The following is a 27,131-nucleotide window of genomic DNA, read 5'->3' as shown; positions in this document are numbered from 1 at the left end:
TTACTGTCGGACACATTCCTCTCTGACCATAAAAGTACCTGAATAATGAAACTATTTTACTATTAAAGCTGCAGACTGTATTGTACATTATACTTAAATGGCTTTCATGTCAGGCTGGCCAAGTTCAGATCTCGGCTCCAAACCTTCCTAGCTGGGTGACTTTTAGGCAAATTGCTTAATCTCTTTGAGCCTCAATTTCCTCATCTGTATAAAGTGCAGATAATAACACCTACCTCACAGGTTCATTGTAAGGATTAAATGAGATAATAGCTGTAAAACACTTAGCATAGTGCTTGGGATATAGCATCCACCCCATAAAAGGTAGTTATTACTACTACACTACAATTATCTTAAATGCTTCATACAGCTGAGTTGATTTTCTATTTTTCCTCCCCAGTGCTCTATTCATTTAAAATAAGATTAAGAAAATGACTATATATTAGTTTTAAAAAATTTTTTATTCATTTATATTTGACTCTGCTGGGTCTTCGTTGCAGCACGGGCTTTTCTCTAGTCGTGGCAAGTGGGGGCTACTCTGTAGCTGTGGTTGAGAGCTTCTCATTGACAGGGCTTCTCTTGCTGGGCACAGGCTCTAGGGCATGCAGGCTTCAGTAGTTGGGGTTGCCGGGCGCTAGAGCACAGGCTCAAGAGCTGTGGCTCAGAGGCCTAGTTGCTCCATGGCATGTGGGATCTTCTTGGACCAGGAATCAAACCTGTGTCTCCTGCATTGTATTATTTTTAAATGAAAACTCTCCCTGAATCATTCCATCCTTTCTAGAGTATACCTGTTCAGATTCCAGGTTCCATCTAAGAAGTTCTTAGTACAGCTGGATTTACTGTGGGTGATTTCTGCAAGAAATAACCAAATGTGGCATTAAAAAAAAAAAAGATGTTCACAGAAGGCTATTTGACATTAGCCTGTTTCAGTTATCTATTGCTGCATAACATCTATTGAAAAATTTGCTTTATTGTTTCTGATGATTGGAATTTGAGCAGGGCACATGGAATCAGCTTGTCTCTGCTCTAAGTGGCATCTGCTGAGGCTGGAACGTCTCAGGTGGCTCCCTCAGTCACATGTCTGACAACTCAGCTGAAACAGCTGGGAGCTGGTGGGGGCTGTTCTACTGGGGCCTTGTGTCCAGGGCCTCAGTTCTTATTGTTGGTCAAGTTTCAAGGTTCTCCCCTACATCCTCCCCCCCATGTGGCCTCTCCCCGAGGGTAGCTGCACCTCTTATGAGACAGCTCAAAAGAGAGTGGAAAATGACTCCACCCTCTAGGGTGAGGTAGGAGTAGGACTGAGAGAGAGGGAGCTGGGGCTGTCCCTGGAGACTAGTCTCCATAGCCTGCTAAACACATGTTCATCCAGCCCTCTGCCGTTTAGTCTCCTAACCTCTACCTTGGAATGCTGCTGCTGCTAAGTCGCTTCAGTCCCATCGGACTCTGGGCGACCCCATAGACGGCGGCCCACCATGCTCCCCCGTCCCTGGGATTCTCCAGGCAAGAATACTGGAGTGGGTTGCCATTCCCTCCTCCAATGCATGAAAGTGAAAAGTGAGAGTGAAGTCACTCAGTCGTGTCCAACTCCTAGCGACCCAATGGACTGCAGCCTACCAGGCTCCTCCGTCCATGGGGTTTTCCAGGCAAGAGTACTGAAGTGGGGTGCCATTGCCTTCTCCCTACCTCGGAATAAACCTCTCTAAATAGTCTCTAACTTTCCTAAGTGATATATAAGTACATTCTTAGGTGAACACTTAAATAATTCATTCAGTCCAGATACTTTCTTCACACAGTCTTTTGAAAAACATTCAGATTCCAAAGCACCTTGGGAATTATGTCTGAAATGGAATTTAAGACAGGGGGACTATAGGCCCAGATGAGCAAACAAATTGCCTATTTTTATTAAGCAAATGCATCTAACTGAAAAGGGTGTGTTGGGTTGTATTTGATTGACTTAATCTTTCTACCTGTGAACATGAGTGTGTTAGTTGCTCAGTTGTGTCCTACTTTTTCCAACTCCATGGACTGTAGCATGCCAGGCTCCTCAGTCCATGGAATTCTCCAGGCAAGAATACTGGACTGGATTGCCATGCCCTTCTCCAGGGGATCTTCCCAAACTATGGATTGAACCCAGGTCTCCCACATTGCAGGCAGATTCTTTACTATCTGAGCCAGATTCTAAGAACACTTGAAGGTGGGGTGAGGTCATCCCCTCATACCAGGATGAGGGGAAGATACATGCAGAAATGGCCACTTTGCTTTGTGGTTGGTTGAATTTTTTGTTCTGAGCACTTTAAACACTTTGTCAGCTTGTCCTGTGAAGGCACCCAGCTGTTCTTCTCATGTTTTCTGTAGCTGGTAGCGCCCTCTGTAGGAAGGCTTGGCTGGCTCCCTGGGAGTCCGTCAGGGCAAAGAGCTGATGTGGGTCCACTCTGAATTCATAAAACCAGATGTTATCAGTGAGTACAAATGACATGATGAATGTGCCACCCACAAGGGTGTCTTGACCCACGTTTTCTTTTCTTTGTTTGCTGAGTCATTAATTAGTTTACAGGTGCTTGTGGGCAGGGCCCTGTTTATGGGTAACCTTGCTATAAATAATGATTATGTTCTCAAGGGACCAGAATATTAATTTCAGCATGACAAAAATCATTACTGTCTTCTGCATGCCTATTGAAGCTCTTTGAGAGTGAAATACTCCAATGAACACAATCTCTTAATTGTGCCTCGTAACCTAGATTTCTTAGGAGATGAGTCACTGTTAATTCAAAGAGGAGCTTTTCTCCCTTCTTTTGTACTTCCATGAATGTATTCTGCCTGATTTTTGTCCACTTCAGAAATTTTAAATAGAAATAAGTCCATTGAGAGAAATTATTCAGCCCTGTTTAAAATACCTTAGACTACTGTAGGTGTTATAGGTTGAAGAAAACAAGAAAATTATACTTCACATCCCGTTTTTATTTCCTCTTTTCCTCCCTCCTTTCCTTTCTCAGACATTTTCTGAGGACTTTCCATGTGAATTCACAGCACTACTGAATACATACTGATGGGGGTACAAAGATGAGTAGCTGCTCCCTGAGAGTTAGTATGTTCTCAGGGTGACCAATAGGTTCTTGGAGGGCTTGAGCAGTTGAAGGTCAAGGATGTGATTCTCCAATCCAAACATATAAGTTAGTCTACAGAATGTACCCTGAGTACTGAACCAGTGAAAAAAATGGGGTGCCACATCAGGTATACCTCAGTCTGTCCGCATTTGACCCCTGATTTGACCTCTGAGGGCCCTCATTAAACTTCTGGGCTTTACACATTCTCTGTGAAACATCCTCACAAAATAATTAGATTCACAAAAATAATTAGATGCTATTTTCTATTCTGATACTAATATTCTCTGTCTTAAATGTTAATTTCTCTTTAATGTTCTCTCTCATTTCATCTTAAAATAAGATGACTCTTTTTTTTATTGAAGTATAGTTGATTTACAGTATTATTTTCAGGTGTACAACAGAGTGATTCAGTTTTTTTAATAGATTATACTGTATTTAAAGTTATTACAAAATAATGTCTGTATGTCCCTGTGCTGTAAAATATTCAAGTAAGATAACCCTTACTTTAAATGTACAAGTCAGCATTGCTGTGAGGATTAAAGATAGATTATGATATAAAGCTGCTAGTTTTTAAAGTGCTATGTGAATATGAATACTGCTTATATCATTCCCCTCATCCACTGCAAGTAGAAAGGAGGCTGAAAGCTGTTTGGAAGCCTAAACGGATCTGAGAAGTTTGAGCTCAGGTTCCCATGATGCTTTGGAGGTTTGCTTATGTTTTGGTGAGTTTTTGTCCTCCTGGTGTGAACATGGTGTTGTTCCAGGGCCCTCACATGACCTCAGTCATTTCAGTCTTTAGCTAGTGTCTTTGTAGCCGTAGACAGGAATAATTAAGAGCTGCTTTAATAGCTTATGTAAACCTGGAATTTTTATAGTATAGAGAAAGGTTTCCGCTTGGTTTGAACCACATGACATTTATATTGTGACCTGATCTAGAGCCAATTTATGATCCATTTCAAGGACCATGTCTTACCTCTGACAGTCTTGTACAGAAAGGTTTCCAACGCTAGACACTGGGATGTATAAGTGGAGGCAGAGGAGAGTATATCCATTATCTGTTGCTGTGTACTCAAATTATCCCCAAATTTAGGGGCTTAAAAAAACAAACATTTCTATCTCACAGTTGGAGCAAATCAGGAATTTGGGAGCAGCTTTGTTGGCTGGTTGCAGCACAGGTTCTCTCAGGTGGAAATTGAGAAGTTGGCTAGGCTACAGTCATATGAATGATTGGGGCTAGAAGACCAATTTCCGAGGTTACTTGTATGGCTCTTGTGAGGAGGTCCCAGTTCCTCACTGGCTATTGGTTGGAGGTCCCAGTTCTTGTCATGTGGGTCTCTCCATGATATGATAGGAGTAAGTGATGAGAGAGAGACAGAGGGAGAGAAAAGCCACAATGTCTTAGAGTTTTAGAAACAAGATACCATCACATGTGTGTGTGAGAGGGAACTACCCAAAGGCATAACTATCAGGAGAAGCAGATTACGGGGGATATCATGGAGGATGGCTATACAAGTAGTCAGGAAAATTAAGTAAATCAAAGACTTATGCCACTTTGGACCTACATCCAGAATTGTGGGTGAATTTTTCCTGTCTTTGAATTTATCCAGATTTTGAGTAAGCTTGAGCTTATCTTGTATTATAATTATCTAATAATGTTTACTAGAATTCTAGTTCTATTCCTCTTCAGGGAAGGTGCAAAAAGAAGACTCTCTGGCAAGCAAGCCTGTAGGAGTTTGTGATCTAAAACAGGGGTCAGCAAATAAAGAGCCAAAGAGTGAATATTTTAGACACTGTTAATCATCCAGTCTTGTTGCAACTACCCAGTTCTGCCATTGTAGCACTGAAGTAGCCATAGATACTTCTGGGTTGCAACTACTATGTCTTTGTTCCAATAAAACTTTATTTACAAAAACAGGCAGTGGACCCAATGTGGCCTGCAGACCATAATTTGCCAACCCCTGATCTAAAAGAAAACTATAGAATACTAAATCAGGTTTTATCCAGGATCAGTGTGAAAGCAAACCTTCACCAGTTTCATTTTGTGGGTGTGCTGACTTGTTCTATAAAATGTGTGTAAATAACAAAAAAGAGCAGGAGGAACAAAAAGATACAAAGCCCTGGAAAATGAAATCAGAATACTCTTTGGTTATTGGTACAATGTTCCCTTTGAAGAAGAAGAAATGATTTTGGAATTATGTACAGAAGGAAATAAAACAAACTCATCCTCTTGTCAAGTTCTCTGCTCTCCTGGCCCTCACCTCAGTCTAGCTGCCACCACTGCACACACACCTTTCGATAATTACTTTCTAATTCCCTGACAAACTCAAAACAGATGCTAATTGCCTTAAACAGAGTGAGGTTTTAAAAACAAATGGTGTCTTGGAAACTATCCAAGAAAAAAAAATTGACTCTCCTGAGATAGCTGACAGTCACTTGGGGTATTCCAAAATTTAGGTTAGGAATTACTGGCCAAGGAAACTGCGAAAAAGAAATTGAGACTGGCAGGTAAAATCTGCACATTAATATTTTATCAGAGTATGTAAAAAGGTCTGTCTCATCATTTGGGTTTTACCTTCTGTTACTGCCACTCAAAGTTGTTATTTAAACTTCCCTGATGAGGCTATTAGGAGTTTTAAAACTTTTTAAATTAAATATTTTCTCATGATAAGAGAGTGTATGACAACATGGAAAATACAGTAAGAACATACATTATTTATCCAAGTATCCAGAGCACTAAAGATTTAGTGTATGCTGTTTCCATGTGTTCTTGGATATTTAACACAGTTTTATTCTACTTTTCAACTACCATAAAGTTACAAGCTTTACTCCATGCCTTAAAGAATAAATGGCTTTCTATAATATGGATGTTCCATAAGTTATTTAATCATTACCCAAATTGGTTGAGTTGTTTGCAAATTTTATTATAAATAACACTGCCATAATATCTTGGTTAAAAAAAATTGAATACTTATTTGATTATTTCCTTATAAATCTTTCCTAGAAGTAGAATCACAGGGTACAGGTATACTATCATTTTAAAGTCTCTTGATAAATACTAATAAATTCCTTGTTAAACAGCTGTGGCAATTAATATGCCCCCTAGTAGTATGTGGGTCTCCTGGTAGCTCAGATGCAATGCAGGAAACCCAGATTCAATCCCTGGGTCAGGAAGATCCCCTGGGGAAGAGAGTGGCTATCCACTCCAGTATTGTCTGGAAAATTCCATGGATGGAGGAGCCTGGTGGGCTACAGTCGATGGGGTCTCAAAGAGTCAGACAGGACTGAGCAACTAACACTTTCCCTTTTAATTTTAAAATTGTATCTATTGATTACTAGTGAATTTGGGGAAATACCTTAACAATTTCTTCCTTTGAAAATCATTTATTTCCCTTGCCCATTTTACCAGGTTTGTTAATATAATACAATTTTATATAATTTGTATGATTTCTTTGTCTAGTATGACTCTTAACCAATTGTTGGATGTTTGGGTTGCAAATATTTTCTTGGCTTATTATTATCTTTCAGTTTTAAAAAATATGGGAAAATTTAAAATGTTGGCACAGTAAAATTACCAATATTTTTCTCTTTTATTTCTTCCATTTCATTTAATCTTAGGAAGTTGCTTTACATCCTGTGTTATCTTCTAACATGCCATATAATGGCCTTCTAATCTTTGTGATTTAATGTTTTTACATTTAATTCTTTCGCCTGGCACTAACTTTGCTAAATGTTGTAACTTCGCTAGGATTTAAAGGAGCTGGTGGTATAGAGAGATACAGTGGTATTTACTAGAGATTCTCTCTTGGTATACCTCTTGTTCTTGATTTTATTTCAGGCTTCCTGATTACTCGAGGCAACCTGTTTCATCTCGGGACTTTTGGTGTCTTTCAAATGCTCTGGAAGGCAAAGTGCGTGTGTCCTTTTCATTTCTCTTTCCTCTCTTCCTAAGGCTTAGTAAAAATCCTCCACTCAGACTAGCCCAGGCTCACATCTCCACAGAGGAGGCTGCATGCCAAGCTTTATTTAAAAGGAACTCCGATGGCCCAGTTCCCTATAAATGTCTTCTCCTCTGAATTATTATCTTGCCAGGAGCACCTTTTATTTCATCACTTTGCATTAAGCCTTGCCTTCATCCAGAAATCATCTTAAAAATACATGTTCACCACAGTGGAGTGGCACAGTGTTTTACCAGCCATCACATATTACCACAACCTTGCTGGCTTTAGAACAACAGAAGTTTATTCTGTCACAGTTCTGGAGGCCAGAAGTCTGAAAACATGGTGTTGGCAGGGCCATCCTCCCTTGAATGCTCCAAAGAAGATCCTTCCTTGCCTCCCAACTTCTGGTTATTGCCAGAAATTCCTAGTGTCCTTGGCTAGCAGCTGCATCTCCCCATTTCTGCCTCCAGCATCACATGGCCTTCTTCCCTCTGGATCTGTGTGTGTTTGCCTTTGTGTATCCAGATTTCTCTCTTATTATAAGGGTCCACCTGAGGATAGTATGATTTCATCTTGATTTAACTAATTGCACCTGGAAAGACCCTGTGTCAAATAAGGTCATGTTCTGAGGTTCTAGGTGAACATGAATTTGGAGAGACACTATTCATTCCAGTACACATAGTGAACAAATAGTTCTTTCATGTTAGTTTTACTAGATCACTTTTCTATTTAACACTTGATGTGGAACCATAGGAAAACCCTGGGATCTGTAGTAAGGACACAAAGGGAGAAAATGCAGGGAGAGCTGAAGGGGAGGGAAAAGGACTGTATGATTCCACTCCTTTGTCCTTGGCAAGTCCTATAGCCAGATAAATGTTAAACCTGTATGTTTTCGTTTTCTCAGTAACTTGCTTACATTTTAATTGGGGAATCCAAGCATTTAGTTAGGTTGATCAGTATCTTCCTTTTCTATTAGTGACATATATAAACTGTTTGATAGAGAAGTGAAAGAAGAAAATGAGTAATCCTTTAGAATGATTAAGATTCATGTCAAATCTTTTATGTTTTCAAAAATTTGAAAGTAATCAATGATTTTCTCATACTTGAAGTCTAGTGATTTGAGTTGTAACTACTAAATTTGGTAAGAGGAGAAAAATACTTCGACTGTTTCCTAAATGGGGGAACCTTAAGATTCTGTTAATTTAAAGGGAAAAAAGAATGACGGATTGGAAATTAATTTTGCTACGAAAGTTAGTTTGATTCTTTTAGTGAAAAGCAATTGCTAAAGCTGATGAAATGCCAATAGCCCTTTTCGTCCATTTAAAACAATATGCCAAATGAAAATTTTTAATAAAATTTAATATCTACTGTTTGTTTTTATAACTTGTTCATTTTTTGGAAGCATTTCAAGACCCACTATTACCTGATTCATGAAAAACAAGTTTATTTCCTTTTTGAAGGATTGGCAATATTTTTTTTTAACATTTTTATTACAGAAGCAGTAGGAAGATGTTTTTAAGGAAGAAAATGAAGGTAGTTCTTCCTTTCTGTTATTCTGTCCCTGATTTCACAGCCAAACAGTGAGACAGTTTCTCGCTTCATCCTGAGTGCAGAAGTAAAGCTCTCCTGTATACACAGAGCTTATTGACTCACAAGTCCTCATTATACTTGATGAGATAACACTCCCTAATTTAAAACCCTATTAGGCAAAATAAATATTTTCTTGGGACAGAATGCTTTGTGGTTTAATGACTCAACTTTCTCTCAGTGCTGGAAACCTGGGTTCTTAGTCAGTGCCACAAGAAAAAACTTGTTTTATATCATCCCTGACTTTTTTTTAAAAGGCATTTATTTTCTACCCATTGAGTTCAGGTTATAGGGTAGAAGAAAGTACTTTTTAACTCCCCAAAAGCCTATAATGGAATTGAGAAATGACATGTGTTCCCAGAAAACCTAATTGAACACTTAACAAATAATAGTAGGTCGAACCATATGAAGTTGGCGTATCTGACTTGTTTTGACCCACACAAATGATACTTCACAGTGTTAGGCCCTCAGCTGTGTCCAACTCTTTGCCACCCCAGGGGCCTGGCCCACTCATATTCCGTGGGATTTCCCAGGCAAGAATACTGGCGTGGGTAGCCATTCCCTTCTCCAGGGGATCTTCCCAATCCAGGGATGAAACCTGGGTCTCCTGTATTCTTTACCATCTCAGCCACCAGGGAAGCCTTGATACTTCATCATGTCCAACGTAAAAGTTCAGAACCAGTTGCTGTCACTCACCTGGATTTTCCACGTCCTTCGGTCCTCTGTGTTGTGCACAGAAGCCTGTCTGGAGCCTCGGACCTCAGCGCTTAACCCCGGGCGACGTGGGGCCCCTGTGTCTTCCCTCAGAGATCTGTGCACGGGCTGTGTCCCTCTTTTCTTCTGCCCTCTGCTGTCTCTTCTCAGCCTTTTATTTCCACACAGGAGGATTTTCTTTCCTCCTAAGCATTACCTCACCTTACTTTGAAGACTTTCCTCTCTTCCTCTTTCTTGCTAGTTTTGGCCAAGGAAGGTCTCTCCCTGTTCTCCACTCCTCTTTATTTTTTTTTCTTTCCATTCTTTGTGTCCCCTTTGTTTCCGCTACAAATCATGATCATGCAGTTGGTGGTTATAAAGCCCAGGAATAAAGCTAGTGATAGATTTGTCTGAAGGAAAGGGAAAGAAAAAAACCATGAGTTTTGATGTGAAATAATAATGATCTAAATCTGGTGATAACAAAAGCTCTGTAAAGTCACTTTATAATCTCTGAAAAAATCTAACCATTATCTCTTTTCAATTGAATCTGCTTTTTCTCAGTGATCCTTATCCCAAAAAGAGAATAATCTGCACTCAAATAAAAGAAAGACTGTTCCTCAGATTGTCTTATTGCTTTTTTGTTCCTTTTTTTTTTTTTTAAACCAATACTAAACAATTGTGATTCATAATGGCATTCTTTTTTCCTTTCTTTTTTGCTATGGCATACTTGCTTCCCTGATGGCTCAGACGGTGAAGAATCTTTCTGCAATGCAGTAGACCCAGGTTTGATCCTGGGTTGGGAAGATCCCCTGGAGAAGGGAATGGCAACCCACTCCAGTATTCTTGTCTGGAGAATTCCACAGATGGAGAAGCCTGACCGGCTACAGTCCATGGGGTCACAAAGAGTCAGATATGACTGAGCAACACTCTATTTCAGCTACATGAAATTGACTTTTTTGGTAATCAAACCACCACTTACAACGTTGTATTTATAGAATAAATCATTTTTTTTTGTTAAAAAAAAAAAAACTTTGGAACACAACCCTTTGGTAAATTAAGATTTACTTTAGTATAAACTGAATAGCTAAGAGATGAGGAAACACAGGTTTCATCACAATCAGTCACATTCTGGAGTAAATGACTTCTGTAATTAGGTTTAATAGAAATTGATCACCAAAGATTACAAAGAGGGAAGGGAAAAGAATTGATAGGCAGCCCAAACAAAGACATATAAACAGTGAAACAAGGTGTACCTAAGGGAAATGCAGATTTCCCTGACCATGACTGACAGGGTGAGTTTGGGGAAAGGAGAGGGGCTTAGGTGGGAAATAGGGAGATTGTTACTAGGACCTCTGTAAGAACAATTTATTAAGCTAAATGGAGAGTAGGGACCCAGTGACAGTCTGTTCTTGCCTCCTCTACGTGAGAGATTTTCATTCATGAGAGCTGAGATGACCAATATTATTAGTCTGTCCTCAGATCCAGCCTCCTGTCCTCTTCAGTCAGCTCATCTGTATTCCTGATGTGTTTGTTATGTGTTTTACATTATTACTTCTTGTTAGAGATGATTTCTAATTAGAGTTTTCTTTTGTAACATTATCACAAGTTGAAGACACTAATTGAACTCATTCATTAAGTAAATGATGACATTTCTAGTCACTGCCAAAGGCTGTGTCTAGGAGGCCCTTGTGGCATTTACCCATCTGATGCAGGTGATGCAGATGGAGAAAGCCAAAGATGTAATTCAGACAATTATGAACAAATTATTATGCATGTTACATTCATCATCAAACAACTGCCAGGTATTTGGAAGTCCAGTAAGTTGAACATGATGAAATTGACAGTTATGAAAATTAAATGTAGATGCTAACCTCCATAAGAATTGTCTTGAAAAAGTAAAAAGATATATAGAAACTCATCCTCATATTTTAAAATATTTTTTTAGTTTCACATTATCAAAGGCCATTTACTACAAGCACCAGATTGTGTGGCGGAATGTTTTACTGTCTTACAAGTAACATTTACAGACTCAATTCTCACTTCTAGTTTTATGAGGCTTACGGATCATCATATAGCAAGAACATATTGATTAGAGCCTTTAAATCTCTGAATTACAGCTGTAAGAATTTTGAGAGCATCTGATTTGTAAGAAAAATTAGTATTTGTGAGTTCTGGAAGTACAGTAAATGCTAAACATTTTTGGTGCAAGGAACAAATTACACAACTTCTCTAGCTTTATTGCTTCTAAAAATACTACAAAGTAATAATGTTTACAGCAATGCAAGTATTATCTAAGCTCTAGATTGACAAAGGTAATTCTCTGAGTGTCTGAAAGAACTAACTAAGGCAGGGAAGTTCAGTGCCAGGTTCTTTAGGGACCCCAGAGTTTCATAAACTCTGGCTAATTGTGGTTGGCACCAGAGTCGTTTTGGTCTAGTGAGCTAAGTGGGGCAAAGGTGAACAAAGGAAGCAGATGATGCATAGTAAAGATGCTATAAAGTTGACTTCAAGGTGTGTGACATCACCATAGACTTGTGGAAAATAACAGTAGACATGCTAGACCAGCCTAGAAAGGAAGAGGTGCTTTTGAACCAAAGCTTTACGTTGACATTATTTGAAATAGTCATAAATAGCAACAGGCTCGGCAAGCAGCTCTTGTAGTTATGAGTCAAACCATCTTTGCAAGATGGGGCTTTGTATTCTCTCACCCAGGAAGCCCTTACTAAATGTCTGTGATGTGACAGATGTTGTCACATGCTGTGACAGAAACAGAGGGAGTTAGTCATATGAACCCAAAAAGGACTTACTGTCTGAGGTGAGAGAGAGTCATCCATGATTATGGTAAAGTTAAAATATAGTAAAATTGCCTATAACATGGGGTGTGTAGGGAAACTATGTTTGAAGACATGAACTGGGCCCAGAAGATGGAAGGGCTTGACTACTAAACTGTGGAGTTAAAACTCTACTGTACACAGTGCTGAACCATCTAATGCTTTTCAAACACAAATGTACACCAGGAAGATGAATCTATTTGTAACGTTAGAATGGGTTGGAGGATGCAGGAGAGACCGGATAGCAAAGAATAGCTGGAAAACTCTCTAAATTGAAGAGGTAATGAAGTTAGGAACTAGGATGGTGGTAGTTAGAATAGACAAGGGTAGTGCTCGCTTCGGCAGCACATATACTAAAAAAAAAAAAAAGACAAGGGTAGATGGACATCATACTGGTGAGGTGAAAGTATGTTCCATGTATTTATAACTGCTGCCCCATCACTTCTTCCTCCAAGGCTTATAGTAGTTTATCTTCAGTTAACAATGTAAATAAGGGAGGATAAGAAAACTAAAGGAATAGTAGTGTCATAAGCCAGAGAGATAATTACTTTACAGATTGTATATTCAAAAAGTTCTGTATAATTCTATATAATTACTAACATTTATTCATGATCAGGTATATAGTCCACATTGTCAGAAAGACAACTGGTAAGGAACAGAAAAGGTTTTTTTTACATTTAAGAAAGAGAGAAATCTTCCCTTTCAGTCACTACAGAGAGAATATTAAATAAGATGGTAGCTCACACCCTTCTCAGTTTTCCGGCAGTTTGTCTAACGAAGTGGTCCATGCGGCTGCATCTTTAGTGTCTCTCAAAGCAAGCTCAGTTATGATGACAAAGCACCCCTCACCAGTGATTGGAGGTTGAATGATGGGAGCAGAAGAGCTCAGGGTTGACTCCCAAGAGCTGTCCCTGGTGATGTGGGGCTTCGTTTTCTGCTCTTGTACACAGAACCATATTCTGCCAAATTTCCTGCTCTTTGCCTGCTCCATGGTTGTATAATCACCATTAGCTTTCTTTTGTGTTGCAAAAGATAGCAATTTAAAATTCTCTAGCATTATGTATTTGTTATTTATCAGCTTAGCAAAGTCATGAGCCTGTCTTTGGGAATTATACATGCCATCAAAAGAAGACCTACATTTTCTCTGCCATTAGATTATAGGATTTGACAGCCTTAGAAGAAAAATGCCAGCAACCAAGAAACTTTTTTCTATTTTTGACAACTAAAAACTAACCTTATTCAACTTGAACATTGTAAAGAGATGTGGGGGAAAAGGCCAGGATTTTTAGCAACTCTGAGTGAAGGTGAGAGTTGCTCAGTCATGTCCAGCTCCTTGTGACACCATGGACTATATAGTCCATGGAATTCTCCAGGCCAGAATACTGGAATAAGTAGCCGTTCCCTTCTCAAGGGGATCTTCCCAACCCAGGGATTGAACCCAGGTCTCTCACACTGCAGGCGAGTTCTATACCAGCTGAGCTACCAGGAAGCCCTCAGCGACTCTAAGCGAGATCATGTGCAGTCATTAATGAAACACAAGACTTGTGGTAAACCTAAGCCTTTCCTTGAGACCCAGACCAAGGTCTTCAGTTCCTCAGGGCTTAGGGCAGTGATTCCTTGGTGGTTTGGGTCCCTGGTTCTCTGTTCTTGCTCAGATTGAGACTCTTCTTTCCTCTGGAACCAATACTAATAAACCCAACTTGACTGAGCTCAGCCTGGTTCCAGGGGCGGGAGTGAGGGAGGGGGGTGCTTCACAGTTTGTTAGTCATGGGAAGTGATCACACATGACAAAAACCGACAAATTATTTATTGGTCCTGAGACAGCTTGGTTAAATTTCACAAACTCTGCAGCACCCAAAGCCTAGATTTCACAACATGGAATTATAAGGGCAAAAGTCCCCAGGCTCTGTTGGAGAGAAAGTGATCTGCATTCCCAGTGGTCAGATATGAGGGGAACTTGGACAAATATGAGGGGGACTCTCCCACACAGAACATTGGGAGATCGCTCCCAGCTTCCTAGCCACCACTTAGAATATCTAGTTTAGTGACACACACGGCACTGGGGTTTCATGGCCACTGATTGTTTTTTTTTTTTTTTTTTTTGGTTGTTTATAGTTGGGTTTATATTCTATTTCAGAAATGATAACTGAAAAATGGTTTGTTTTATGGAAATAATGAGCTATAGAAAAATGTTCTATTATTTGTTCGTGGAATTTGCCAGTTTGCTTGGCAGTGCATTACAATAAATATCTTTCTTGCTTTAAAAATAAAAAATCAAGGGGCCCAGAAAGTTAGAAACAATAGAGACCAGCCAAACCAGGGAGCTTTGTTGTTGTTGTTTGGTCGCGATGTTATATTCAACTCTTTGCGACCTCATGGACTGTGGCCCACGAGGCTCCTCTTCCCATGGGATTTTGCAGGCAAGAATACTAGAGTGGGTTGCCATTTTCTTCTCCAGGGGTTCTTCCCGACCAGGGATTGAACCTGCACCTCCTGGGTCTCCTGCATTGGCAGGCAGATTCTTTACCACTGAGTCACCAGGTATGCCTCCAGAGAGTTTTTACAAAAACACTACTGAAAAAGATAATAAAATTGAAACTCTTGTGCAACCACTAGATGGCAGCCCTTCTGCGTTAAAAGCTATTACCATTTGCTGACACAAAATACTTTGATTAGTGATGTAGTATTTTTTATATGTCTTAAACTATGAGGGTGTTTGGATTTTCAAAATGTGGATAAGCATAGAGATTTTATTCGTTTATCCATCCAACTGAGGATTTGTGACCATAAAACTCATCTGCAGAGAATTTGAAATCAGCCTCTAAACTGGGAGTTGGATAGGTTCTTTACCCTCAACTCTGCCAATAATTAGTCCTATGACTGTGAGCAATGAATGTCTCTGGTCATCAATGAGCTCTACTGCAAAATGAAGTGGTTGGATCACTAGATTATCTCTGGGGTATCTTTCAATTCAGATATTCTCATTTCTGTATCATTTTGTAATTGAGCCTGATAAATATGCTAGCTTAAAATACCATCTACATGATGCCTAGAAAGTTATAATGCAGCAAATGTTAACTGACATTCATAGGCATAATTAAAATAGCTGATACTTATTGAGCACCTGTTATGTAGCAGTACTAGACTAAGTGTTTGTGAGTGTTACCTAAGTTAATTCTCATGACAATCTGATTATAATCCCCATTTTGCAAATGAGGAAACTGAGGCTGCAAGCAGTTAAGCAACTAGCCAAGATCACATGGGTAATGGCTAGGCTGGTATGACTCTGAAATCTGTGTACACATTGCTATATTTCATGTCTCATTCACGTGAGAAAAATACAAATTTGAATACAACGTTGCTTTTGAAAGAAAAACTCATTCTGTAAATCCAAAATCCTTGGTTTTCCAAGGGAAATATATTAGTTTTTTGTTTGTTTTCCGGCAGTGGGATAGATTGGTGTGGTTCTATTGTCACTCTGCCATTAGCTGACTCTTGGTGAGCCTCATCAGAGAAGCCTAACATCAGTTCCATGCACGTGGCTAAGCAGTGGGCCCAGAGCCCTGCCAGCCTCGTGGTTTCTCAGAGCCAATGTCACTTCAAATGTGCAGTGAGAGACTGCATCAGGTAATCACTAGGGGCCTTTCCAGGCCTAGAATTATCTGATGGTGTGTCCATAATCTGATACAGGGCCTCATATTAGCAGGATTGCTCCATATATGGTAGCTCCCTGCCATTCAGCAATTGCAGCAATGAAATATTAATACTACACATTCTACTTAGTGCTGTTTGTTTTAATTTTAATTTATTAAAATTTTAATTTATTAAAATTAAAAGCTTTCTCCCTTCCTTTCTGGCCAGCAAACTTATGTAGCCTTATAACCACAGTCTTAATTCAGAGGAGTGGCTCTAATACCTGGTGTTTTCAGCTCTCTTGGCCACACCTTTTGTTGTTCAAGTTACAGCTCTGAGGCTTATTAGAACACACCAAGAATTCTTTAAGTAGCCACTGGATGGCAGTAGAGCATCAATTTATACCCTAGTTGTTAGGTCACTAAGGCGTGTCCGACTCTGCGACCCTACGGACTGCAGCACGCCAGGCCTCCCTGTCCTTCACCATCTCCCAAAGTTTGCTCAAACCCATGTCCATCGAGTCGGTGATGCCATCCAACCATCTCATCCTCTGTCACTCCTTTTCCTCCTGCCCTCAATCTTTCCCAGCAGTCGGGTCTTTTCCAAAGAATTGGAGCTTCCGCTTTAGTGTCAGTCCTCCCAGACTCTGGTCTTCAGGATTGATTCTTTGAAGATTGACTGGTTTGATCTCCTTGCTGTCCAAGGAACTCTCAAAAGTATTCTCCAGGACCATCATTCTAAAGTATCAATTCTTCATTGCTCAGCCTTCTTTATGGTCCAATTCTCACATTCATACCCTAGAAATCTTTTGTGCCTCATTTGTTTTACATGTACATTATCTCTGAACCAAGAATTATTAGATAGAGAAGCTCATAACTTGCTTTATATTGGGCTACATATGTTAAAATGCTCAAGGAGCAGCTTGATGGAGCTGACCCGATCAGGAAAACCTGAGGTGGATTTATAGGAAACAAAAGCTAAAGTTTCATGGGCAACTTCAGCACATGGGGCCCTAGTGCTATATATTTTGAAAAAATAAGATACTTTGTTTTCTTTTTCAAGAAGGCCCCAAAATTATATTCTCCTCAAGCCTCACCAAGTTTGTATTTGCCTGGAAATAACAATAAGTAACTTTTAATTTAGGAAAAGGCAAACAATTGTATTATTATTAATTTTCTACCAACTTAATCTCCAAGAAGAAGCATAGTAGAAAAGTTTTTGTATTCATATATATAGAAATAGTATGTATAATATATATGTTTTAGAAAACTTATGAATTTTTGCCTAACTAAAAAATTTATGACATTTGATTCCACTTGTTTGACTTAATATGAATAGAATGCTAGATTTCTAATTTAAAAACTAGATATGCAACAAGCAACAAAGGTTTACTATATAGCACAGGGAACTATATTCAATATCTTATAATAACCTGTAATGGAAATAATTTTTAAAATAATATATGTGTATGTGTAACTGAATCACCTTGCTGTGTACCTGAAACTGTAAGTCAACTATACTTCAATAAAATATATATATTAAGGAAAAAACTCCAAGAAAGGAAATATGGCTTTTAAAAGCAAACCAAATAAAAAAGGAACCAAAAATAATGGAATAAGTGGGTTAGTATTCCACTTGTTTATGAGTCTGAGTAAAATAAAGTACTTAACATCAAAACTCCCTTCACTCTGGCAGGATAATACCTGTACTAAAAACAAGAAAGTGCAGATTGCAAATTAGCCAGTTAGTAGATTTTCCTCTGAAAAAACTCCAGACTAGTATGGCAATTTGGAGTTGGGAGGGGGATTTTATTTTGTTTTGTTTTTTAACCCCAGAAATAATGTGCTTAATAAGAGACCAGTAGTGATTATTCAGAAAGGAAGCTCTATTTCCATTTATAAATCTTAGATTTCTCACCAGGGGGCCATACTTAGCCTTTCTTACAACCACCTGCAGCCTACTCATCAGGAGTTAAACTGAAAATATATCCTTTGGAAAAGAAAAATGAACTTTTCGATTGGTCTTTCCGGTTGCGAACACTTGTTAAGATTTCCTCTTAAGCTAGGGGAACTTGAGCCAACTCATTGGAAAAGACCCTGATGCTGGGAAAGTTTGAGGGCAAGAGGAGAAAGGGGCAACAGAGGATGAGATGGTTGGAGGGCATCACTGACTCAATGGACATGAGTTTGAGCAAACTCCCAGAGATAGTGAAGGACAAGGAAGCCTGGCGTGCTGCAGTTCATGGGGTGACAAAGAGTCGGACACGACTTAACGACTGAACAACAGCAAGGGGGACTTACCTATGTCTAGCTTTGTCTGCAACTGTTATTCACGATTAAAATATTTTGTCCACATGATGAGCCCCTGTGTCTACTAGATGTTAATGTTCTGAGGGTTTGGAGTGGGTTTCTTTACCTTTACCTTGTATGATACACAAAAGGAGATATAAAAATGCTTGCTGAAAGAATGAGAGCTAGATATTATTTAAATTACTGTAGCACCCAGGGCCCCCTCCAGCACAATTCTAGGTATTTTATGTCTGTGTAATGTTTTGTGAAGGTTGCGTTTCAGGAGACAAACTTGTGTAATACATTTCCTGGGAGTAGAAGCTCTGTGCCTGCCACTAGAGAGGAACTAGAAAATGCGTCTGGGGCAAGACGCTCCTAAAACGGAACTCAGCTTGCAAAACCCTCTGGGCCCACACACCCTGTGGCCTTTCTTTACCTCCCAACTGAGTCCTGGAGCCAACTTCGAATTAATGGTGCCTGTGACCACGTGGTCAGCAGCCATGCTTGGATCTTGGTTTAAAGGAAAAGAAATTCAGCCAACACCTCATCCCCCTCCTCTCCAAGGGAGATCAGAAGTCACTTGCTGTAGCACAACTCTCTGAAGTTAATGGTTTGGGAATTATGAGTGAAGCAAGGACCTTGCCTGGGCTACATATGAGGGTCATCTCTTTCCTTGGGCCACTGAGGAGCTAAGTCTGCCTTCTGAGATCATGACCCCAAGCATATAGATTGACCCTTGGAGAGCAGGCTAAGTCTTGTTAGTCTATCCCCAGGCCAGGAGAGCAAGCAGACTGCCTGGGTTCAACATGCAATAAGGCCAGAATCATGAATGTTTCTGCTTTGGTAACTCAAATTCAACCATGAGTATATCTCGGCTGTACATCTACCAGCAGTGTACCAAGTGTGGGGGACATGTTACTGGACAGGGAGGTGGAGTGCTACACACCAACATCCGTCTCCACCCCCCCACTCCCTTCCTCATAGAGCCCCAGCTTGTTCCCGTGCCCGCTCTGCGCTGTGATGCCTCTCTGGCCCCAGCGTCTGGGGGTAGGTCCCGCAATGGTTTTGGTGTAGATATGAGACATGCAGAGGAGTCTGCTAGGGGGTTTCTAGGGAAGACTTCCTTCCTTCTGAGAGAGATGTGCAGGAAGAGATCATCTTTTCATCACCTGGAATTATCATATATCTATACATGATGACCAGAACTGTAGCAGCCACTCAATTCAGCAGCAGTGGAATAAACTGATTAAACCAACTCAGTCCACCTCTCTCGCTTTATATTCAGTGACATATTTGTGTCTTGATTAGGCTTCTGTGAGTTGGCGTGTCTATTACTTGCAGGCAAAAGAATCCTAAACTACAGCCAGGGATTGGATCACAAGAAAAATACATAAAAAGGGCAGCCTTCCTAGCTTTTAATCACACAGTACAGAAGTGTCTAGCAGGAAGAGAGAACTCCATATTGGATCTCTGCCCACCTCCAACAATACACAGCTTAGGAAGCACATGTAGTTCAAGTTTATCACTTCATCTCTAGATTCATTCAATGGGTACATTATTTTTCTCTTCAAAAAGAAAAACTATTAAAAGTGGTAGACTTTCTGTACTTTTCTTTTTACTTTTCCAGTTCATCAAACTTCAATGGTTGGAATCCATTTCCAAGTCTTGTTACCAAGTCTGAGCTCATACTACTCCTAGCACAACAAACAGACCAATAAATTGAGAGACCAGTTGTTGGGGCAGAAATAGTGACTCTATTTGGGAAGCCAGCAGGCAGAGAAGATGTCTCTGTGTCCCAGAGAGCCATCTTGCCTGGGTTTGGATGCTAGTTTCTTTTATAAAACAAGGATTGGGGGGTGAGGAGTAAAGTTTGAAAAGGTAATAGTTGTTGCAAATATTTCCTGGTTCCAACCAGACTCTGGAAGAGATGTGTTAATTGCTTCATTCTGGCAGTCATTTATCGGTGGGCCTTGGTGAGGATGTTTCCCTTGAGCTAAATGAGGGTACAGCTCAGGCTTAGGGGGAAGGATTCCAAGATATGGGCCATCACATATAGTTGAAGCTGTAGGCAGTCTCCTTTTAGTGATTAACTGTAGCAAATAGAGAAGGAAATGGCAACCCATTCCAGTATTCTTGCATGGAAAAATCCCATGGACAGAGGAGCCTGGCAGGCTATAGTTCACAGTGTCACGAAGAGTCAGACCCAACTAAGAACAAAGACAATGGAATACAAAAGGTAAAGTAAAAGAAACAGATCCAATATGGCGTTAGATTTGGTTTTCTTTGTTACAATCCTAGTGGTCTTCACTTGCTTGCTTCTCTTCTTGGCTTATTTGTGAGCAGAAGAAGCACAAGGGCTGTGATTTAGGGTCAGTGGACCAGTTAATAAAAATAAATCTTGATGCAAACATACATCTGTGGTAAGTCTTTAACACCTTCTCAATCATAAGATGCTTTTCAAATGTTATGTAATTCTTTGAAGCTAGGTGTATTTTTCTATCCCTTTATAAGTGCGATCTGTAATTCCTAAGGAGAGATTTTCCTCTAAGGTGAACTTCAGCACTTACTTTCAGAGGGTAGAAATTTTTTTTTAAGTCCTTACATATGGCATGAACATTGCAGAAAGGAAACTATTCAGAGTGGTTACTTATGCAGAGAGAAATATAATTGGGCTAAAGAAATTACTTTTTATTTCAGTCCCCTTCAATATTGACTGAATTGTATTTACTATGTACAAAAATTGCTTTTAAACAAAATTGGGAAGGAAGACAAAAAGAAATTGTTGCTGTTGAAATACCTTCACATTTTCTGTAACACAAAGAATAAGGTTTTCTAAAACAAAGAGGTACAAGGTGGATTTCTTAAAATCACTCCCATACATTTCTTCCTTGTTGACATTACCCCATTGATTTATGCCTCCTCATCTCTTAAAGTGTTAATGCTTTACCCTACTTTTTATCCTTGGTTCATTGTATTGATAGAAATTCCTCAAAGGCTTTTATTTCTTCTGTGAAATATTAAAGGCTTTAATTTTTAGTTCTCTTCATGAGCCTCCTTCTCCTGGTCCAGTATCTTCTTCTCAGTCTTAAGTATATGCTTAAGAAATACATCAACCCTTGTATCAGTTATGATGCTCAACAGCAGGTAACAGAGAACACTCGACTCAAAAAGGCTTAAAGAATCAGACATTTATATGCAACGTAATGAGAACTTCAGAGCTAGGGCAGGGCTAGGATTGGTTAATTCAGCTACTCAGCAAAGTACTTGAAGATGCAAATTGCTCTCACATTTCTGCCCTGCTTTCTTCTCCATCTCTTTTCCTAAGGCTAATGCCACTCCTGATCCCAGGACAGCTGTCACATTCATCACAAACAGGCATGATACTGGCCTGCAGGGAAGAACTGTTACTTTCTGTAAACTGTCTTTTAAGAGAAAGACCTTCTCATGATTCCTTCAACAGATGTCCCTCACATCTAGTGGCCAGAATTGCATCAGATATAGGATGAAGTACAAATACTGGAAAATCCCATGAACGGAGGAGCCTGGTAGGCTACAGTCCATGCGGTCGCATAGAGTCAGACTTGACAGAGTGACTACTTAAGTAAATACAAAGACTTTAAGGATCAGGGAGACCTAAATCAATGTGATGGTATCAGCTAGAGAGATAGGTGTGGGCTTGTGTCTGAGTCAGTTACTGGTGAGGGGACTCCAGGATTAGACCAATCATGACTGATTACCAGGGCAGGAAGCAACTTCCTCTGAAGCACATGGAAAATAGCTATCTGAACACATCAGGGTTGTTAGCAAAGAAAATGTATGTTGGAGGTGTGACAGTTAGGCTTTGGGTTTGGATAAAGGAAATGGTTTGGGGGTAGGCAACCACCAGTGTCTGCTAAAACACTGCCTTTATTGGTTTCCATTCCTTTTAAATCTAATAAATATGATAATCCTGGGAACAGATTCCTTTGCCTGGCATAGCCTAGATTCTTCCCCTAGCTGGGAGGAATCGGTTTTTACTTTATTTCCAGTGTTCAGAAAACATACAAATGCTTTTTTTTCCCCTTAAGAACAATGACAGCTGAGCAACCAAGCAAATATAAAATGAGTTTGTATCGCTTCATATCAAAATCTGTCTAGCCATCTAACAATTTACTTACCTACCTGTCTGTCTCCAATTTGTTTTCTGCGTAGGATTTAAAAGTTAGCCACATAGGTAAAATCATCAAAGTTTATTTATAAATGTGCTATGAGAATACCAAGTTATCTACAATTCTGTGTAGGTTTTGAAGAATGATTCATTATTTTGACGGGTTGGAAATATACAGTGGGCAGTGTGCCTTTAGCCTCTTGTGTTTTCAGCATCCTTGAGAAGTTGTTGTTTCCACTCTTTACAGAGCCCTGGAGGTAGTGGACGGAGCGCATGTGGCTGGAGAGTATGAAGAATTTACACTGTACTGCGGGGAGTCCCAGTTCTTTCACAGCACCTGTGAGATGCCTGGTGCTTTACCTACAGAGTCTGGAATCTTTAAAAAGGTAATGCTTCATTTCCAATATTTGACTCCCAGGACTAAACACTTAACTGAATTAAAGCAGTGTTAAAAGAACACCTCTCTGGTTGAAAAACACATAGTTAAAAAGATCGTAGATGGTTAAAAGGTCATTACATATCAAAGCACCATGATAATAAATCAGGATCAAAGGATGAGTTTGAATCTTTGCTCTTTGCTGCCTTCAGAAGTTCTGCCTGGTTGTCATGGGTGCCTTTTGCTGCCTTTTCCCCTTTATATACCTTTAACTCAAAGATATACAAAGTAAAATGACATCAATATTTGGAAACAGTGATTCTTTCCCATAAAAAGCATTTTATTTACTTACATTTCCTTCCTACTGTAAGGCATTTAGAGTTGTTACCATTCTATCAGCAGTTACATCTTAATATCTAGATGTTTGCATAGAAAGTTCTAACTTAACTATATTGCTTTAAGATAAGCTTTTAACTGTATTTCTTTAAAAGAAACTTTATATTGCTTTAAAAGTTGAGTTCTAACTTAACTATATTGCTTTAAAAGTTTTCCCCCAGGTGGGAGATAAAAATATATTCTTATTAACTGCATCCTTTTACCCATGAAAGGGCATGACTTCTGCACTTGCCTGAAAGCAGCAAGATAAAGTCTTGAGTCACCGTGTGAGAGCTGGTTTAGCTGCTAGATTTTGAAGGCTGTATAATACAGTTCTTGTTACAACTTTTTGGAAGATCACTGAGGGTTAGCAATGAAAGATAGTTCGTCATGAAAGAAATCCTCTCCCCAAAGGAGTTTGTTTTAGTAATGTTGTATATTAAAAGTGAAACAATTACTTAGTGCAAGATGAAAAATTTGGAGATTGGATTTACAACACTGTGAATATATTTAGGACTACTGATGTATTTAGGATTAAATGTATTTAGGACTGCTGAGCTGTATATTTAAAATGGTTAAGATAGTAAATTGTATGTATGTGTATTTTACCACAATGAAAAAATATTTTAAATATCCTTAGTGATGAAAAGCAGTAAGAAAAAAAAGACATGATGAGATCATAAACTCATATTTTACAGTTTATTAGAAAATGACAAAAGTGGGTAGGGAAATTCAACAGAAAATTATAACTCAAAATAGCATAACTTATCAATGAGTACCAGAAGTATAAAATTAAGTTTTATAAAATAGTGAAATGAAAAAATCAAATTTAACTTAAAAAATTAAATAAACTGACTTACTATAATTTATATGTACTTTCAAATTGGTTTTACATTCTGTTCTTCTTTCTTTATAAGAAACAGTTTGTGACTGGAAACAAAACCTGATAAATTCAGTCACTGACCATGAATTTTGAGTTGTTTTCTATATTTGTCCCTTAATAACTTAAAAATAATTCTGCAAGTCTCATGTCATTAAGTATCTCACAGTATTTACTGAAGCCCAGGAAACAGTTGGTGGCAGCATGTAAAGCTGGGCCAAAAGTCACTTCCCTGAGGGGGATGACGGTGAAGGGTCTGTGGCACTTCCTCCCTCGGTCTGCAGTTCAGCAGGAGCTGTGTCTTCTTCACGGTACCCTCACCCTGTCTAGACATGCTCTCTTACCCCTTGCTTGCTCTCCCAGGATGCAGTCAAGGAGCCCTGGGCACTGGGCAGCCCACTGTGAGGGCTGGCAGGGACAAGGAGGCCAGGCAGAACATCCGGGGCAGGCAGACACCTGGGACGAGAAATGGATGAACTGGGCACCCCGTGTAGGAAGGGAGCCAGGGCAGACGGAAGACAGGCAGGAACTCGAAGAAGGGAGCAAGCAGAGGCAAAGTGTCGTTCTGGCTATAGTGTCTCCACGTGTCGCCTGAAATGGGGTCAGCCAGGCACTGCCTGTACGCTCTGCCTGCACCACACTGTCCTGCTCAGCGATGGTCAAATGCCCACAACAGGGAGAACAGGCTTCCAGGTCCCTTCTGGATCTGCCGGTTGTCTCTCTCCCTCTCTCTCTCTCTCTCCCCGCCTCCATCATCCCTCATGGGTCTGACTCTGGATCTTCCTCATCTGCGTATTCTATAAGGACTGGAAGAAAAGAAGAGGCATAGTGCTCTCTTGCCTACTGATGGTGTTCTCAATTTTATGTCTCTTGAGATCATAGCTGAGAGGTGTAACCAGACCATTTTCAGAAGTACAGGACAGCTCCATAACCACCAGTCTGACCAGTATTACTGAGAAACAGAAATGAACTCCACATAGATTCTGGGAAATTCGTACCTACTGGAGTGCCAGGGTGCCTCCCATACCTTTCAAAGGATTCTTCTTAGTTTACTGTCTGCAGGGAGCCTGGTCATTTCTACAGGATTCAGCAGCTTTACTAGGCAATTGTATCAGCATCACCCTTGGTATCTTTCCCAGGCAGAAGGCCATCAGTTCTTCTTAAGATCACTGAGTTGATCTAGCTCTCTAAGTTATATCTGTTTATTCAGACTAATGTTTCAGTTTTTTATTTGCACTGAAGTTAAGCCATGTGTCTTCCCCCAAACAATTAAGATTTATTCATTCTCTTTATGTCTTCTGCACACTCTGTTATTGTGTTTGTTTACTTATTGAACATGTTAAAATTCCTTAGACATTCTTTAGAGCTGACAATATTGTATTGAATCCTTCAATTAAAAGATGTTTTTTCTACCTGCATGTATAAATGGAAATGGATTTTTAAATACTAAGATAATATTGCCTCTCAAACGTGTATATACATCAACTAGGGAAAAGAGTTCGTGGGTGCTCAGTTGTGTCCAACTCTTTGCAACCCCGTGGACTGTAGCCCACTAGGCTCCTCTGTCCATGGAATTTTCCAGGCAAGAATACTGGAGTGGATTGCCATTTCCTAGGTAAAGGAGCACAACTGCAAATCAAAGCAGAATATTACTAGAATTTAAATGAGAAAAATCACCAAGGATCTTATTTATTTATACAAAACAATTTTTTCTTTTAAACAGCTACATAAAACCTTTAGTCAGCTTTAGAGTAGAAGATATGTTTATGTAAAATATTTATATTTGTAACAGACTTTTCATATGAAAGAAAAGCATAAGAAAGTGGTATTATTAAGTGAAAACATATCATCTATATAATCATATTGAATAATTCTTTCTTTGCATGTAAGAAAGGATTAACCTTGTGCATTATCTTTTGCTATATTTTTATACTTCTTATATTTACTACTTAATTCATTTGTAAATTAAAATGTCTTAATTCTACTACATAAGTATATTTCTGGGATGTGGAAAGAATAGCTTTTATTTTTATTTTTTAATTATGAAATATAACATTTATGAGAGACTTGGAAAATATAGAATAAGGTTACATATAATGCCACTCTATATTACAATTATCTTTTAGAGTAGATGAATTAAGATTTTTAGGTGGAGTTTCAATATCAAGCTCTCAAAAATTAATAGAATGAATATACAGAGAAGTAGAAGGATATAGTAGACCTGAAAAGCACTGTGCATCAATTTAACATAATTAAGATTTATACAATTTTCACACAACAGCCGGATACAAATTCTATTCAAATTTCCATAGACTATAAACTAGAAGACACTAGAACATATCCAGGGACATAAGACCAGGTGTAAAAATTTGATGGTCTAAAGATATTAAAATCATACAGGGTCTGGGAACACCCTTTATTAATTAAAGCATTTCTTTAAAAAAAATAGAATAAGAATACTGACCAATGTATTGTTAATTAAAATTAGCATCATCAAAAAGGGTGATTACTTTAATGAGAATTTCAGTGATTTCTAGTACGAAAATCTCAATTTTCCTTCAATTCTAATCACTTTCTTTCATCTAGAAAATTTCTCTAATAGTGATAATAAGTGAAATTGTCACATTTTCAATCATTGTGGAGCCAAACTTAAGCAAGTTAAAGGGAATAAATGGGTACATTGTTTGAAAAAACTATTTTTTTTAACCATTTGGATATTTTTATCCTGAACTTATAAAAAAAAAATTATGAACTTGGGACTTCCCTAATGGCTCAGATGGTAAAGTGTCTGCCTACAATGCAGGAGACCCGGGTTCAATCTCTGGGTCAGGAAGATGATCTGGAGAAGGAAATGGCAACCCACTCCAGTATTCTTGCCTGGAAAATCCCTTGGATGGTGGAACCTGGTAGGCTACAGTTCATGGGGTCACAAAGAGTCGGACACGACTGAGTAACTTCACTTCACTTTCATTCTGAACTTGGATAAAGTCTCTATTTCCCATTGCCTGTGTGTATGCATGTGTATAGTGTGTGCATGTGTACTTTTTAAAAGAAAAAATAAGCCCTGCACCCCCAAACCAAAGTAACTATAATCCATAGAGCAGAAGGAATTTTGCCAAATCAGGGCTGCTTCTCTAGTGGTCACATATGCAGACTTTGCTTCTTGTCTGTGCTTCTCTGCATCATCATTCAGGAGACATCTGTGAATCTCTCATCTCACTCTTGCGATTGGGATGCTCCCAAATCATCCAAAACAGATATCTGCTTTAGTCTTAAGTACCT

At 39.2% G+C, this 27,131-nt stretch overlaps 1 protein-coding gene across 1 annotated transcript in view; it reads left to right on the top strand.

Annotated features, from left to right (window-relative positions):
• CRYBG1 (crystallin beta-gamma domain containing 1) overlaps positions 1 to 27,131 on the top strand; it is a 223,908-nt gene that overhangs the window by 74,799 nt on the left and 121,978 nt on the right. The window contains exon 2 of the mRNA XM_061131909.1: positions 22,466 to 22,604. Within this exon, the coding sequence (XP_060987892.1) occupies positions 22,466 to 22,604 (139 nt within the window). The remainder of the gene's footprint in view (positions 1 to 22,465; positions 22,605 to 27,131) is intronic.

This window comes from Dama dama, chromosome 28 (assembly GCF_033118175.1).
Source record: "Dama dama isolate Ldn47 chromosome 28, ASM3311817v1, whole genome shotgun sequence".
NCBI classification, from domain to species: domain Eukaryota; kingdom Metazoa; phylum Chordata; class Mammalia; order Artiodactyla; family Cervidae; genus Dama; species Dama dama.
The sequence above is the reverse complement of the archived record's forward strand: the minus strand, read 5'-3'. Positions and strand labels throughout refer to the sequence as shown.